The 15232-nt window shown below is 53.1% G+C and overlaps 1 protein-coding gene across 1 annotated transcript; it reads right to left on the bottom strand.

Moving 5' to 3' along the window:
• Positions 1–2153: 2153 nt before the first annotated feature.
• On the bottom strand, positions 2154–14334 carry MCEE (methylmalonyl-CoA epimerase). The gene is made up of 3 exons (XM_056124608.1): positions 14240–14334; positions 10512–10849; positions 2154–3022 (listed from the first exon to the last, which is right to left on the bottom strand). Exons 1-3 carry the CDS (start codon positions 14274–14276, stop codon positions 2870–2872), a joined length of 528 nt encoding a protein of 175 aa, XP_055980583.1. The 5' UTR covers positions 14277–14334; the 3' UTR covers positions 2154–2869.
• Positions 14335–15232: the final 898 nt, after the last annotated feature.

Here is a 15232-nt window from a genome sequence, read left to right as displayed (position 1 = left end):
AAGGTGTTTCCCCCTTAAAAAAAAAGGAAAAAAGAAAAAAGAAGTGACTATTTTGAAACACTCTGAAGCATTCGATCGTTTTGAACAAGTTCTGCTTTTCAAAGAAAAAAATCACTTTGGGGCACAGAGCGAGGCCAGGGGAAGGGCACTTGCCTTACATCTTCCTTCCCTGGCAGCCCACGGGGTCTCCCAAGCACCCCCAGGAGTAAACTCTGAGCACCGCTGGATGTGGCCCAAACACCTGAGCCTGAGAGGAGCGTCTGCAGCCTCAGGAGGGAAGAAGCCAGCCCGCACATCCTCCAGCCAGCCCGTCTCCCCTAGGGGGAGGCAGAGGGAGCGGAAACAGGACTTGTTGAGGTCCATAGCCCCAGAACAAAACCCGACCAAGAGAACAAATCTGAGCCCATGGACAGCTGTTTCCTCCCTCCACACAGAGATGAGCAACCTGCGGGAGCTTTAGTCCATCCGTCATGAACGACTTCTGCCCCCTGCCCGCACCACTGTCAAATTCTCATGCACGCGAGAAAGCGAGAAAGCAAAGGAGCGGTTTGTGGTCAAGCAGGCGAGTTTTCACACGCTGATGTGCACAGAAGAGCCAGGGGCAATGTGAGCAGAGCTGGAAAGTCTACAAAGAATGAGAGACACAGGAGAGTTTCTTCTCAGGCAGGGAGGGAAAGGAAGACACCTCGGAGGGATGTGCTGGTCCCCAGACCAGGAAGAAGTGGCCCTTGAGGGCGGATAAATAACCTCTAGAAAATTAGGAGGGAAAACAGCATCATGGATGGTGAGGGGAATCACAGACGGATGAGGGAATATTGGCAACAAGCATGGTGAGAATGTTCCTGATTAATGTCAGGCACAGAACCACAAGCAGACACAGGATAGTTACACGAAGCACGCCATAGACCACGCAGCACATGAAGAAAAGGTCCTGCATGCTGGGAGATGGGGCAGCGGTCAGGACAAAGGCCAAGCAGGAACAGGACGAGGGCTGGACCCTGGCACCATACAGTTTTGTGGGCGTCAGAGTGTCCTCGGTCATCTCTAGTGTTACAGGTCCTGAGCAGTGCCACCTTCTTGGTTCTGAGTACTGAACTGCTGGCCCAGAGGGCCGAATATTTCTGAGTTCTTCCAGGCACCGTGAGCACCATTTGGGAGGTTCCCCCAGAAAACTAAGTCCCCGCCAAAAGGGAAAGCCATCGAAAGAAGTTTGAGGAAAAAATCCTTAGCTGTAGCAGATTGAAGAATCATATCCAACTCCCCAAACCATGCAAGCAAGAAGGAAGGAAGCAGAAGGCCGGAGATACAGGACAGCGGGGAGGGTGCTGGCCTTGTCTGGGGCTGGCCTGGTCTGATCCCCAACACCACCTAGGGTCCCCTGAGCCCACCAGGAGTGATCCCTGAGTGCAAAGCCAAGAGTCAGCCCTGAGCACCACTGCGTGTGGCCCCAAACCAAAATAAACAAAAAAAGTAGAATGAAATAATTCAGATGTTAAGAAGAAACTCACCAACCAAGACTCTTGTATTCCCCAAATTATCCTGCAGAAGTGAAGGAGAGGGGCCAGGAAGAGAGCTCAGTGGTCAAGGACACATGCCTACAAGGTGTCACATCAAAATTCGGAGAGACAGGACAGCTTTGCCCATGATTGATCCAATCCAAGTCCCCAGCACCCAAGAGGGTACCAAGTCCCACCAGGAGTGATTCCAGAGCACAGAGCCAGGAGTCAGCCCTGACCAGCACTGGGCCAACCATATGAAAGTAAGGCCCTTGTCAACACCATTATTGCAACACGCACCAAGCTCCCCAACTTCCCACACCACCCCAAACAACTTGGTAGTGTATGAGCAGCTCCAAGCGGCCAGAATTCCCTGACCCTTGAGAATGCTCGGCTCAGTGTTCTCCTACTGGGCTGTGCATGCAGCTGCCTGGGCTCTGCAGCTGGGTAGTGGCTTGGGGTGGTCACTTCTCTCCAGTGCCAGGGATCAAACCTGGGGCCTCACACCTGCAAGGTGAGAACTCTCACACCTAGCTCCATCCCCGACCCATCGTGATGAGATATGCTGTACCCGACCCAACACACACACACACACACACACACACACACACACACACACGCAAGGACAATGCCTTTTGGGCAGGTAACACATTGAACTTGGCTTGAACAGGAAAGTTTATTTTCATAATGCTTGTGATTTGATAAAGCTCTTAAAGTGCTCAGAAATCTGTTTTCCCCAAAGTGGGAAATGTATGATAGACCCAAACATTCAAGTTTTATTGACTGCAATGCTACCTAAATCTTGGGGCATGGCTCTATGTCTCTGTCTGGGCATAGGACCAAGTGGACCCCCACCAAGCACTAGTGCCATGCCTGTGGCCCCAGCCTCTTGCCCCTTGATCCTCCACGATTCTGCACACCGGGAATCACTGTGCCGTGGCTCTGCAGGAGTAATCGCCCGGCGAGCCTCCCAGCTCCCCTGGTAAGCAGTGGGGGAAGTGCTGGCACCCAAGTGTCACCCCTCCATCTGCGGAGTCCCTGGTGCTCCTTTGACGCAGCAGTGTGGACCTCCAGGCCTCGAGCTGAGGAGAACTCAAAGGCTGTGGCATCTGACATGCATGGGGAGCCCGGGGGCTGAGCCAGCAGCAACCGCCCTGCCAGCAACCTCCTGCCAGCAGCAACCCCCAAGCACCAGGGTAAAACCCAAAACCCAGAACGAAACTAGTGACTTCAGATTCTTGGAGAAAAGCGAGGAGTGATATCAGGGATCGCTGGAGACGCCCACATTTTATTTTCTCACTAGGGGAGACCTCGGCATTGCTCCCGGGCCTACAGCGTCCTGTCTCTGTGCCTGTGATGGACGCAGACAGGCATCACGCCTGCTCCAGCTCCACCAGGACACCCCCACAGTCTTTGGGGTGCAGGAAGATCACGGGCTTCCCGTGGGCTCCGATTTTGGCCTCTTCACTGAGAATCCGGATCTTCTTTTTTTTCAGGTCGAGCACAGCCGCATTGATATCGTCCACCTGGAGGGAGGGAGACAGAGGGTGGTGGCTGAGCATGCCTCCACAATCACAAACCACAGCACTCACTGTGTCCAGGGAACAAGGTGCCCCCTTTCCCGAGAGGAACGACACAATGCTTAGGAATGTTCGCTGTAGGTGAAGCATTTCCTTATAACCTGAACCATAAGGCTACTGGCATTATTCTTTTCTTGTTTGATCCTGCAAGTCCCAGAGAGTCCCAGAGAGATATTGTTCACCCACAGTACAGAGACAGGGTCTCCCATATAAACGGGCTGAAAATTAAAATATAAGGGCTGGAGAGACTATGCTTATCTTGTGCATGGCTGGCTTGGGGGTTGACCGCTGGCACTGCCTAGGGAGGGAGGGAGGGAGGAAGGGAAAGAGAGAAAGAGAGAGAGATACAGGGAGAGAGAGAGACAGGGAGACAGAGAGAGAGGAAAAACATCTGCCAGAGGTGGGGGGAGGGAAAACTGGGAATACTGGTGGTGAGAAATGTACACTGGTGAAGGACTGAACAGTGTTGCCACATTAAATAACTGAAACCCAATTATGAAAACCTATGTAACTATGTATCTCACTGTTTCAGTTTAAAAAAAAATTTTTTTAAATCTAGAAAAACCCAAAAAACCCAAAACTGATTATTTTTTTCCCCAATTCACTGCAGACACAGACCAGACTGGAGCAAATGAGCGGGGCTTTCTGAGCCCTAAACACCCTGGCCATCACTTCACAGAAATGAAGATGACTCAGAATCTCTCCCAGTGCTTCTTTGCCCTAGAAAGATTCTCTGTCTGTTGCCTAGAGCAATCCTCCCCTCTGGTTTCTGTCTGAGGGGTACGTGGGTACAGTTCTGCCCTCCAAGGGCTGGTGACCCCTCCCATGGGCAGGTGCTGACCAGCCCATCTTGCTGTTCTCCCACCACCTCAGGATGGACCTGCTGGCACTTGTAGTTGTTCTTCTAGGTTCTTTTCTTGCCCTGTTGATCCCACCCCTCACCCCTAGTCTCTGGACCCCTAAGTAGGCCAGCCTCCAGAACAAGCCCATGAAGGCTGTCACGTGAGCACCGCCACAGGGAGCTCACAGGCCCCAGGATGGTCAGAGGCAGAGCAGGGGCTCCCAAGCAGGCCAACAGACATGGGACACGTTGACGCCCCGGCCCCACGCCATTAGGCGACACCCCAGCACGAGGGGGAAGACAGGGCCAGTGTCCCAAATGAAGCCCCCACTGTGACCCACTCAGACGGCCAGTGTGGGTCCCAAAAGGGCCCAGCTCCAGGACACATTTTCCTCTCTTGGCTGTGATCAGAACATGACTCAGTGTGGCCGGAGGAAGCAGGGTCCCAGGCCAGGCAAGTTCCTGTCCCTCGTGGCTCTGCTCTAATCATTCCCCTGCACACACTCTGCACCTCATCTTCTTGGGGCTCCAGGAGATGCCCTTGAGCTCACGTGACTGGCTCCATCTATGGCTGCCGGGAAGCAATTTGATTCCGAGCTCCACTCTACTCCCCGAGAATGCTGCAGACCTTCAGTGGTGGGGGTGGGGTCTCCTGAGAGCAAACTTCTCCCTGGTCTACCCAGTGCAACCCCGTATTTGCTTCCCTGTCATGATCAACCAAAGGTCTCCACCTTGGCTGCCCCCCACCCCCGAGGCCTGCAAGCTCTGGGGCAGAGATGGGGACTGAGATCAAGTTGTCATTTCCTCTCTGCGATCTATGGGTCCCCCGGTCCCGTTTGGACGCATGGATGTGTGTGTGTGTGTGTGTGTGTGCGCGCGCGCACGCACACACACACAATGTATGACCTGCCCTGTTAGCTGGGCAGGCCTAGAAGAATGATACCCTGCAGCAGCAAAACATCCAGCCTTAGACACTGGTGCCAAATCCTCTTCTCCACTATAAGGGCAGGAGGGCTTCCTGGAGGAAGGCTGCTGTAGGCAAAGGCAGGGGAGAGAGAAAACAGGTCTGGAGCATCTTAGGGTCCACACCGAAGCCAACAAAAAAGCCCCCCCAATGTTGTTGGAAGCTGGAACCACAAAGGGACCACGGAGTCTCAGTCTAAGTCTGCACGCCCGCACCCATGATAACAGCTGATAATAACTGAGCCCAGAACAGATGACGGGGTGGGGCAGAAAACGATGATGCAGAAGAATCCCACCATGCCACGGCCATTCCTTCAGTGTGGCCATGCCAACCGTCATGGGGAATGAGCACACACAACCAGGCCTCTGAGAGCCCAGGGCCATGCATGGCCCAGAGTCCCCTCAGTGCCAGCAGCAGCCTACACTGCTCAGGAGAAAAACAGCAGACAGATGCCATGTAGGACGGGCCACCATTATCACCTACCACAGATGCGACTGTGGGACAGGCCACTAATGTCACCTACCATAGGTGCCATTGCGGGACAGGTCACCAATGTCACCAACCACAGATGCGACTTCTGGACGGGCCACCAGTAATGTAAAAGATGACAAACCACAGCAGCCAGAGGTGCTGTCAAGGTAAGAGTTGGGGTGAACCCATAGAACAGGGTCCCAGGTGGGCACTGGGGCTGGCACTGGGCGGCAAAAGGGCACCTTCGGGGAGAACAAGGTCTATGGGCTAGTGGGGTCACGGGTGTCCATGGGGAGAATAGGACAATGGGGATCTCAGGGGGCTATGGAATAGTGATGACCACACAGATGAACCATTTATAACAAGTGGAATTGTCTCTTGTTTGATCGGGGGACACAACCAGCAGTGCTTATGGCTTACTCCCGGCTCTGGGCTCAGGCCTCACTCCTGGCAGGGCTCAGGGGTTCCATGGGGTCAATTGTGCGCAAGGCAGCACCTCACCCTCTGCGCTGTCTCAAGCTTCTAAGGACACACAGAATCAGCGCAACCCTGAGCCCCAACCATGAGTCCCTCATCCTGCAGACACTGATGTCACCATGCTGCTTGACTTCTCAAGGTTCGCTCTCTACTCAGGCATTGTGGTCTGGTGAGAATTATTGGCAAACCAAATTTTGTGCACCGATAATATTCCAATAAAACTTAATTAAAAATCAAGAATACAATAAAAAGGTAAAGCAAGGATGGCAAAACCTGGAGCGTGTGGGCTCGGTGATGAGGGGCGGCTGCTTGTGATGGTTTTCTATTCGCTATGTTCATGACGTTCTCACTTTTCTTCCCAAAGCTTTGATAATATCTACCCGAGATTGGACCTAAACTTTTATTTATAGAACATCCTACTCAAACACAGGTGTGCAGCACAATCTTGATACTGCATCCCAATATTTAGGCTATAGCATTTTTCATGTTCATATCCAAGAAGCATTTGAGACTTATTAGTTGTTCTGTTTTTTTTCTTGCAAATGCCTAAGTGCTATTCTCCTTGCTTCTATTGCCATAACTATTTCTCTCGTTAACTTTGACTTTAAAGACCTCTTACCATATTCCACCTTCTGTGAATGGTGGTATAAATTTTACATATTTGCTAAGAACACTCCTGATGTCTTATTGAGAAATAATAAAAACGAAATTTAAATGTCTTTTAATTCTCTGATGGCACCATCTACTTTATGACAAAAGAAACGCTTGTGGGAATGCAAAAACAATTTGACTTGGGGAATTACATCTGTCCCAGTAAGTCATAAAGATAAGTCACTAATAGCCTGAAAACCTTCAGAAAACATGTAATTTTATAATCTTTCATAGGAGAGTTGGGTGGCATCAGACAGCATGGTGAGCCCTGGATGCCATCAGCAAGAACTCTGCCATTCACTTCAACCCCTCACCAGCTCTTTATTTTCGAGGGCTGGGGGAACGTGTTAATCTGTGTCTGGGAAGTCATGTTGATCCCGCCGTCACCTGTCAATTCAAACTGACAGTGCCACAAACCAGTCACAGAGACATTTCAGAGACGTCTCCTCAAACCTTCTCTTCCCTCTCTCTGGCTGTTGGCTGCCCCAGTTGAAAGCCTCACTGAAATCTTTTTTGTTTGGGGCAAAGAGTCACACCTACTTAAGTCTTCATATGGTTCCCTGAGCCCTGCCAGGAGTGATCCCTGAGCACAGAGCCAGGAGTCAGCCATGAGCACTGCTGGGGGAAAAAAAAGCAAAAGTCTTAGAAGATGTGATTCTCAGGGACACATTTTATGAACAAGGAATAACATGTCACTTTCGTTTGGATTTATTCTAGAGGTGGGGGGTAGGCTAGCAGTGCTGAGGGGCTACTCTTGGCTCTGTGCTAGAGGATAGGCTCCCCACAGTGCTCAGGGCACCATGTGGTGCTGGGATCTAACCCCGCCCCCCCATACAAAGACTGTGAGCATCACCCAGTGTGGCTCAAACTCCCTCCTGCACCCCAAACTAATTCAGAGCATTACGGACACGTAAAAGTATTACTACCATTCTTTAAAAAAATACAGTGGACAAACCCAAGTGATGGTGGGGACACAGGGGCCCAGGCCCCCCCTCCCCCAACTCTCCCCTTCCAGATGCAGGGATGCAGGTTTCCAGATGTTGGAGCCCGGCAATGCAGTATGACTTGGGTCCTCCAGGGGGCGCCTGTGGTGTCTGGGGAGGCCAGGCCCACATCCAGTGGTGCTGGGACCAGGCACATGCTTGCAGGGGTCAAACTCTGGCCGACCACAGCCCCAGCCATCTCAGTTTTCACAGAGGCTGGTGAGTAACAATGAGGGGCAAGTTCGAGTTCATACCCACGAGAAACCACTTCCCGCACCTCCTACCACCCACCTTCATGAGGCTGGTCTATCTATCCTCTCCGTTCCCAGGCCCAACTCTGCTTCAGTCACATCACTCGACTGTCTGACTCTCCACTGAACTCCAGCTCCCGAACCTCCCTTTGAAGGCCCGGCTCTGATGTGAAGAGGAGAGCCTGGGTTCAAAGGCGGCCGAGTCACATCCATCCCAGGGGAGGGAGTGACTCGGGCAAACCCTCTAGCCCAGCCCGCACCTAGGGACCAGGGCTCACTCCGGTGCTCATTTCCCGGCCTGACACCTCTGGGGGTTGTCGTTCAGGATGGTGCCAGGCCCCGTCTGCCTGCCAAAGTCCAGGGCCAGAGGGGCCAGGTCCCGTGTGTGGGGCTCAGAGGGGAGTGATGAGAACAGAGCAGGAGGCACCCTGAAGACACGGCATCCCACTCCATGGCCCCCTGCTCACTGGCGCCCCGGGCAAGCCAGCTCTGGCTCACTGGTGCAGCTGAACAGATATCCAAGCACTAACTGGGCCCCACTGTGGCCTCAGCCTGCTGCCCCGGAAACTTCTATCCTGGGTTTCATCCAACCCACATGGCAGCATCACCTGAACACGGCAGAAAGCCCTTCCCGAGCCCCCAACAGTTAAGCCGGGGGTCACCCCAGATACTGCTGCAATAACGGGCAACATGAACAGCTGCAGCGCTGGTGTGGGGTGTGGGCCCTGGGCTTTTCCGAGGGCACAGTTTAAGTTCTCTAAACAACGGCCACGTGGCTTCAGTCAGCACCTCACGGAGGCGCGTGGAAGCCGGGCTCATCCCCACCAGAAGGCCATGTAGCTCCAGATATAGGCGCCATCCTGGCAAGCCTCTGGTCTAGCAGGCTGTTCTGGGGGGACCTTAAGAACACAGGGAGGGGCTAGAGAGACAGCACAGCAGCTTGGGCATTTGCCTTTCGGGCGCTTGCCTTTTGAGTGCCCGGCCAGGAGTGAGGCTGGATTATCATCCCTTGAGCACAGTGTCTGGGAACCGTGACAGCACACAGTCTTAAGACACCAAGGGCATTCGATACACTGCTGCCTCTGCCAGCAGGGAGGGCACCTGCCGAGCACACAGCCGACCCAGGCTCAATCCCTGGCCTACATCTGGTCCCCCAAACCCACCAGGAGAGATCCCTGAAAGCAGAGCCAAGAGTAAGCCCTGAAAGCACTGCTGGGGTGGCCCCCAAACCAAAAGATCTTTTCAAAAAGGAAATGGAAAACACCAAGCATCAGGAGAGTAAGGACACTGCAGCTCACAATGGCCAGAACCTAGGAAAGACCAAGTGTTCAAGAACAGGTGACCAGATGAACTACAGGACATCTACACAGTGGAATTCTGTGCAGCTGTTAGGAAAATTTTTGTTTTTGTTTTGGGGAGGTTTCTTTTCCTTTTCCTTTCTTCTTTTTTTTTTTTTCTTTGGCTTTCTGGGTCACAGCTGGCAATGCTCAGGGTTTACTCCTGGCTCTGCACTGAGGGATCACTCCTGGTGGTGCTCAGGGGATCCTACTGGATGCCAAAGATTGAACCCGGGTCAGCTGCGTGGAAGGTCAGCGCCCTCCCCGCTGTATTACTGCTCTGGTCCCATTAGAAAAAGTGAAGCAGGGCAGGTGCTGCAGGCAGAGCCAGGAGCTGGATGCAGATTCTAGACTCCTGGGGCTGCCTGGGGGGTGCCCACTTGTTTCTGGGGGTGCCCCCTGAAGATTCCTAGTTGGGAATGGGAAAAAAAATGAAGTCATGAAATTTGCCTATAAATGGGTGGACATGGAGAGTATCGTGCCGAGTGAAATGAGTCAGAAGGAGAGGGACAGACACAGAATGACTGCACTCGTTTGTGAAATATCAAAGAAAAAATAGTATGAAACTAATATCCAAAGTCAGGGAAAACAGGGGCCAGGACTGGTCAATAGTTGAAAGTTTGCCACAAGTGTACAAGTATGTGTGGGGTGGAGGGTAGTTAGGATAGAGAAGGGATCAGCATGATAATAATAGTCAGAAATAATTGATCTGGAGGCTGGAGCAATAGCATAGCGGGTAGGGAATTTGCCTTGCACGCGGCCGACCCGGGTTCGATTCCCAGCATCCCATAAGGTCCCCCGAGCACCACTAGGAGTGATTCCTGAGTGACGAACCAGGAGTAACCCCTGAGCATCGCCAGGTGTGACCCAAAAAGCAAAATAAAATAAAATAAAATAATAAAAAAAGCAATGTCCTTGAAAATAATTACTCTGGACAAGAACTAAATGTTGAAGGTAGATAACCTTTCAGTACCTGTATTGCAAACCACAATACCCAAAAGGAGGGAGGGAGGGAGAGAGGGAAGAAAATCGGGGGGTAGAGAGAGAGAAGGAGAGAGAGAGGTGCCTGCCATAGAGGCAGGGGGAGGGAAACTGGGGACACTGGTGGTAGGAAATGTATACTGAAGGGACTAGTGTTGGAACATTGTATGACTGAAACCCAGGGACAAGTGTTGGAACATTGTATAACTGAAACCCAATCATGAACAACTTTGTAACGGTATATCACAGTAATTCAGTTAAAAAAATTAAAATTAAAATAAATAAGTAAAACAGCAAAGAGCTGGAGATACAGCATAGTAGGTAGGGTGCCTGTCATGAATGCAGCAGGCCCCGGTTTGATCCCTGGCACCCCACCCTGGTTGGGTCCCCTGAACATCGCAGGGGTTATTCCTGAGTACAGACCCAGGAGCACCATTGGGTATGTGGACCCAGAGCCCCCCAAACACAAGAAAGAGTACCTCGATACAGACGTGGTGGATGCCCCCCACCTTGTTCTTCTGCAGGAACCCTTCGATGGGGCTGTCCGTCCCCAGCGGGTGCAGCAGCTCCATCTTGGTGTTGCCCAGGCTGACGAACACGACAGACACGCCGTGCTCAGGCAGAGGGACAGCCTCGCTCACCTCGGCGCCCAGAACATTCTGGTAAAATGCCTTGGCCTTTTCCAAGTCGGGCACGGCGATGGCAACGTGGTTGAGTCGGCCCAGCTTCCACAGGGAAGGTGCCACTTGGTGGGAGAACTGTGACGTGGAGTATGTCCTCACAGCCGGGGCAGGGGGCAGCTGTCTGCACAAGAGCCCTGGAAACCAACAGCAGGGCACAGCTGAGAGGGGCGCCTGCCCAGGAAGGGCTTCTCAGAGACAAGGCCCCATGCAGATAGTGACCGGCCTGTTTATCTTCAGCACTGCGAAGCAGGGCTCCCCGCAAATGCCTCACTCCCTTCTATTCCTTTTCTTATTTTGGGGGCTACGCCTGGTGGTGTTCAGGGAACTCTATTTGGTGCCTGGGACTGAAATCAGGTCTGCCACGTGTAAGGTAAGCACCGGACCCACTGTTCTCTCTCTCTCCGGCTCTGCCCTGATCAGCAAGATATTCCAAAGCAAACCCTGAGCTCCAACTCGACTCAGCACAAAGCCAGGCTTTCATGATAACAATTTCCACAGATGGTGAACAGAGAGATGGGCAGGGGGCACTGAGAATGACCGGCTCCAAAGACTGTGCATGGCACACAGGGGGAGTGTGAATGGTAGAACAGTTTTCTCCCTCACCCATGACTCAGCTTCTCTGTCTTCTACCTGGCAAGGTCTCACTAAAACCTTAATCAGACCCACTTTTTTTTCTTTTTGGGTCACACCCGGTGATGCTCAGGGGTTCTGGCTCTGCACTCAGGAATTACTCCTGGTGGTGCTTGGGGGACTATACGGGATGCCGGGTAACGAACCCAGGTCTGTTGCGTGCAAGGCAAACATGCTCCCTGCTATCCTCTCCCTCAAGCCCCCAGATCTGTACTTTTCAACATATATTTTAGTCAAATGATTCTCAACGAAGGGAAATCATCTCATGCAAATGCCAGGAGGGCAAACTGATGAGGATTCCCACCTAGTTTCCATTTATTTTTCTAACTCCCAAGGCTGAGGCAGATGTGCTGCCGAATGTCCAGGAACCTGTTTCATCTAGAAATGAGAAATCCCGCCCTCTGTTGCTCCCCTGCCGTGTTTCACAGCAGCTTCTCTGGGATGACAATCACAGTCATGTGGGTGGCCTGAACAGATTTCTCTAAACTAAAGCCACCGAGGGCTGGAAAGATAGTACAGGGCTTAAGGCACTTGCCGACTCGAATCGAGACCCTGAGCCCCTGAGCCACACGAGGCAGTGACCTGAGCACAGAGCTAGGTGTAAACCCTGAACACCACTGGGTGTGCCTCTGACACCCTCTAAAACAGAAAAAAGCATGATGGAACAAGAGTTCCATAGTGGCAAGCGGAAGAGCCCAACCTGATTGTTGATTCTTGTGAAAAACATTGTGGGCTGTACTTAGAACACCGGAGCTGGAACTTCTAGTTTGGCGACTTTTGGTAATGGGAAATGCTAGTGGCACTGTTTAATTTGACTGAAAACCACAGACTTTGCTGGGAAAACTCATCCTGTGGCCTGCAGGTATTGCACAAGGTGAGAAAGCACCCACACAGTCAGGCCTGGCTTCGGGGTCTGTCCCTTCGATCTCTGCACGCCCTGTGGGCCAGACCCCCTGTTCTAGCTCTCCTTTATGGAAGGGGCCGGGGTCCTGTTACTGGGGCACCAGCAGGTGTGAGGGGTCGAGTGCAGACGGCGTCCACTGCCAATCCCACATGGGCAAAGCATGCCAGAGTCAGCTCTGCGAACCCTGAGCCTCAGGGATTGGGAGGAGGCAGATTCTTCTGCCCTGTGTCCTAAAGGTTCTCAGTTGGCGGGCTCCATTAGCCTCTAGGGCACAAAGCCTGACCAAGCCAAGTATACTTCAGCAGGCTGAAGGACAGCACATGCAGAAATGGGACGCCTGAACAAAAATAAAATGACTGAGGCTGGAGTGATAGCACAGTGGGTAGGTGTTTGCCTTGCACGCGGCGACCCAGGTTCGATCTCCAGCATTCCATATGGTCCCCCGAGCACCGGGGGTAATTCCTGAGTGCAGAACCAGGAGTAACCACTGTGCATTGCCAGGTGTGACCCAAAAAGCAAAAAAAAAAAAAAAAAAAAGACTGAGAAAGGCTGACATTTTTATTTTTTAATTTCAGTTGTTTCTTTTGGGGTGGCAGGCTGGGCCATGCCAGGCAGTGCTTCAGAGCCTAAATCAGGGAGTATCAAGCAGTGAAGTGAAGTTATTAAGCCATCGCTTAACTTTCTAGTTCTGAAATTGTCCTAGTTTGGTCCTTGATTTTGAGTATCTTTGGTTTATGCTCTATGAGGAAATGTTACTGGGGGTGGGTTGGAGCCACATTCCGAGTTCCTCCTGGCAGTGCCCTGGACCACAGGACAAGCACTGTAATCCTTGAACTCTCTCTCTCTCTTTCTTTCTGACCCCCAGCATATGTTCTATGACTAATATCTATTTCCTAAGAGTTAACTTTGTTCCACATTGTTTTAGCCAAAAGCTCCTTGCAATGGTTTGTGGGCTAAGATGCTAGTCGGTTTTTATCAAGGAAAGTAGGAGAGTGCAGGAGAAAGTTAGTACCACAAATTAAGTAGCACCTGTTATTCATTTTGGGACAGCTGTTGGACCATTTTTTCATACCACCTCTTCAACCTGATGAAAAGTTGAGGCTCCTAAGACAATCACCGCACATTGCCTGTGGATCCTGGCTTAGCCCTGGAGAGTAGCACCTACTGAAGTACAGAAATTACGTGTCTGGACGGACAGTGCAGTGGCTAGGGCCATGCCTGAGGCCCAGGAGGTTTGATCCTTGGCACCATATATATTCGTCCATCCCCACCAGGAGTGGTCACTGAGTACAGAGCCAGGAGAAAGCCATGGGCACAAGCTGAATGCAACCAAAACAACATTTTTTTTTAATGGAAAGAAAAGAAATTAAGTGTCTAAGTATGCCTACAGTGATTGCAACAGACAACTTGTTCTGCTTGAGATGAGGCTTTAGGCGGACTAGGAATTCCTTTGGAGGAGAGAAACTACTTCTGAAAGCTTCATCATCCACTCGCGCCTTCCCTGAAGGTGCTAAGCAGAAGGATTTAGCACAGTTGTAGCCAGGTCTGCACGCGCTTCCAGGCACCGAGTCCCGGCGCGGGAGCAGCACCCCGACCAAGGGCGCGCGCGGGGCAGCCGCGGAAGTTTCGGCCACTCCGGCTCGCGAGGTCCAGCTCTGATTTTCCAACGGGGAGAACTCGGGGCCCTTGGGCCCGCAAGGACTCGCCCGTGGACTGACCTCCGGGGCTCCCAGGAGGACGCGGGCACTGCTGTGGCCCTGCCCGCTGCCCGGGCTCGCAGCCTGAGGCGGGGTGGGGGGGGACGCGGCGCGTCCAGCACCGGCCGCGGGCGGCTGCCTCGCCCCTGCCGCCACCACTGGGGGCCGCGGTGCAGGCCCCCTCGGGAAGTGCCCGCCGTGCCGACAGAGCTCGGGCCCGCGCGGCCGCCCCCCGCCCCAGCGGTCCGTCCCCGCGTTCTGCCCACGGGAGCCCGACGGCGCGGGATAATCACCTGCCGCACTCGCCGCCGCCTTCAGCACGCGCGCCATCTTGGAGAGCGACTCTGAACTCCTCGCCGGCCGCCGGGACAGCAAACCGCGCGGCCGAGGGGCGGGGTAACGCGCTCAGGGGGCGGGGAATGTGCTTAAGGGGCGGGGCAACCCGCTCCAGGGGCGGGGGAGTGCGCTCAAGGGGCGGGGAAACGGGCTCAAGGGGCGGGGAATGAGTTTAAGGGGCGGGGCAGCGGGCTCAAGGGGCGGGGTAACGCACTCAGGGGTCAGGGCAATGTGCTCAAGGGGCGGGGAAACGGGGCCAAGGGGCGGGGCAACACCCTCGGGGGGCGGGGAATATGCCCAAGGGGCGGGGCAGTGAGCTCAAGGGGCGGGGGAATGTGCCCTAAGGAGCGGGAAAAGGGCTCTAGGGGCGGGGCTACTTCTCAGGGGCGGGGCGAGAGAGGTCTGTCCGACGAGTGCCGGCATGCCCTTAATTTAACAACCCAAAGTGTTGAAGTCACCCGGTATCAGAAGCAGCCTCTTAACGCATGTGCCCATCACTCTCTTGAGGTTTTTGTTTTTCTTTTTTGGCTTTTGGGTCACACCCAGTGATGCTCAGGGGTTACTCCTGGCTCTAGCACTCAGGAATCACTCCTGGCGGTGCTTGGGGGACCATATGGGATGCCGGGGACCGAACCCAGATTGGCCGCGTGCAAGACAAACGCCCTACCCGTTGTGCTATCGCTCCAGCCCCCATCACCCTCTTGAGAATTCTTCAAAACTGCAAGTTTAACCATAATGTCCAAAAGGGGAGAAAGAGAGAGAGAGAGAGAGAGAGAGAGAGAGAGAGAGAATGCCAGCCATAGAGCCTTAGAGGCGGGGGTGGGGGCGTGGGGGGAACTGGGGACATTGGAAGTGGGAAATGGGCGCTGGACGGGTGGTGGAACATATGACTGAAATCCAACTTATGAACAACTTTGGAACGTGTAATGTGACTTAATAAAAAGGTAAAA

This window comes from Sorex fumeus, unplaced genomic scaffold (assembly GCF_029834395.1).
Source record: "Sorex fumeus unplaced genomic scaffold, SorFum_2.1 ptg000051l, whole genome shotgun sequence".
NCBI classification, from domain to species: Eukaryota; Metazoa; Chordata; class Mammalia; order Eulipotyphla; family Soricidae; genus Sorex; species Sorex fumeus.
This window is presented reverse-complemented; position numbering and strand designations above follow the sequence as displayed.

Excerpts from the sequence above, each read along its gene's own strand:
- MCEE (XM_056124608.1), bottom strand. The coding sequence starts at position 14,276 with ATGGCGCGCGTGCTGAAGGCGGCGGCGAGTGCGGCAG. Across the intron at positions 10,850-14,239 it reads GGCGGCGGCGAGTGCGGCAG|GGCTCTTGTGCAGACAGCTG; the intron begins GTGATTATCCCG and ends GTTGGTTTCCAG. Across the intron at positions 3,023-10,511 it reads TCCACCACGTCTGTATCGAG|GTGGACGATATCAATGCGGC; the intron begins GTACTCTTTCTT and ends CCCTCCCTCCAG.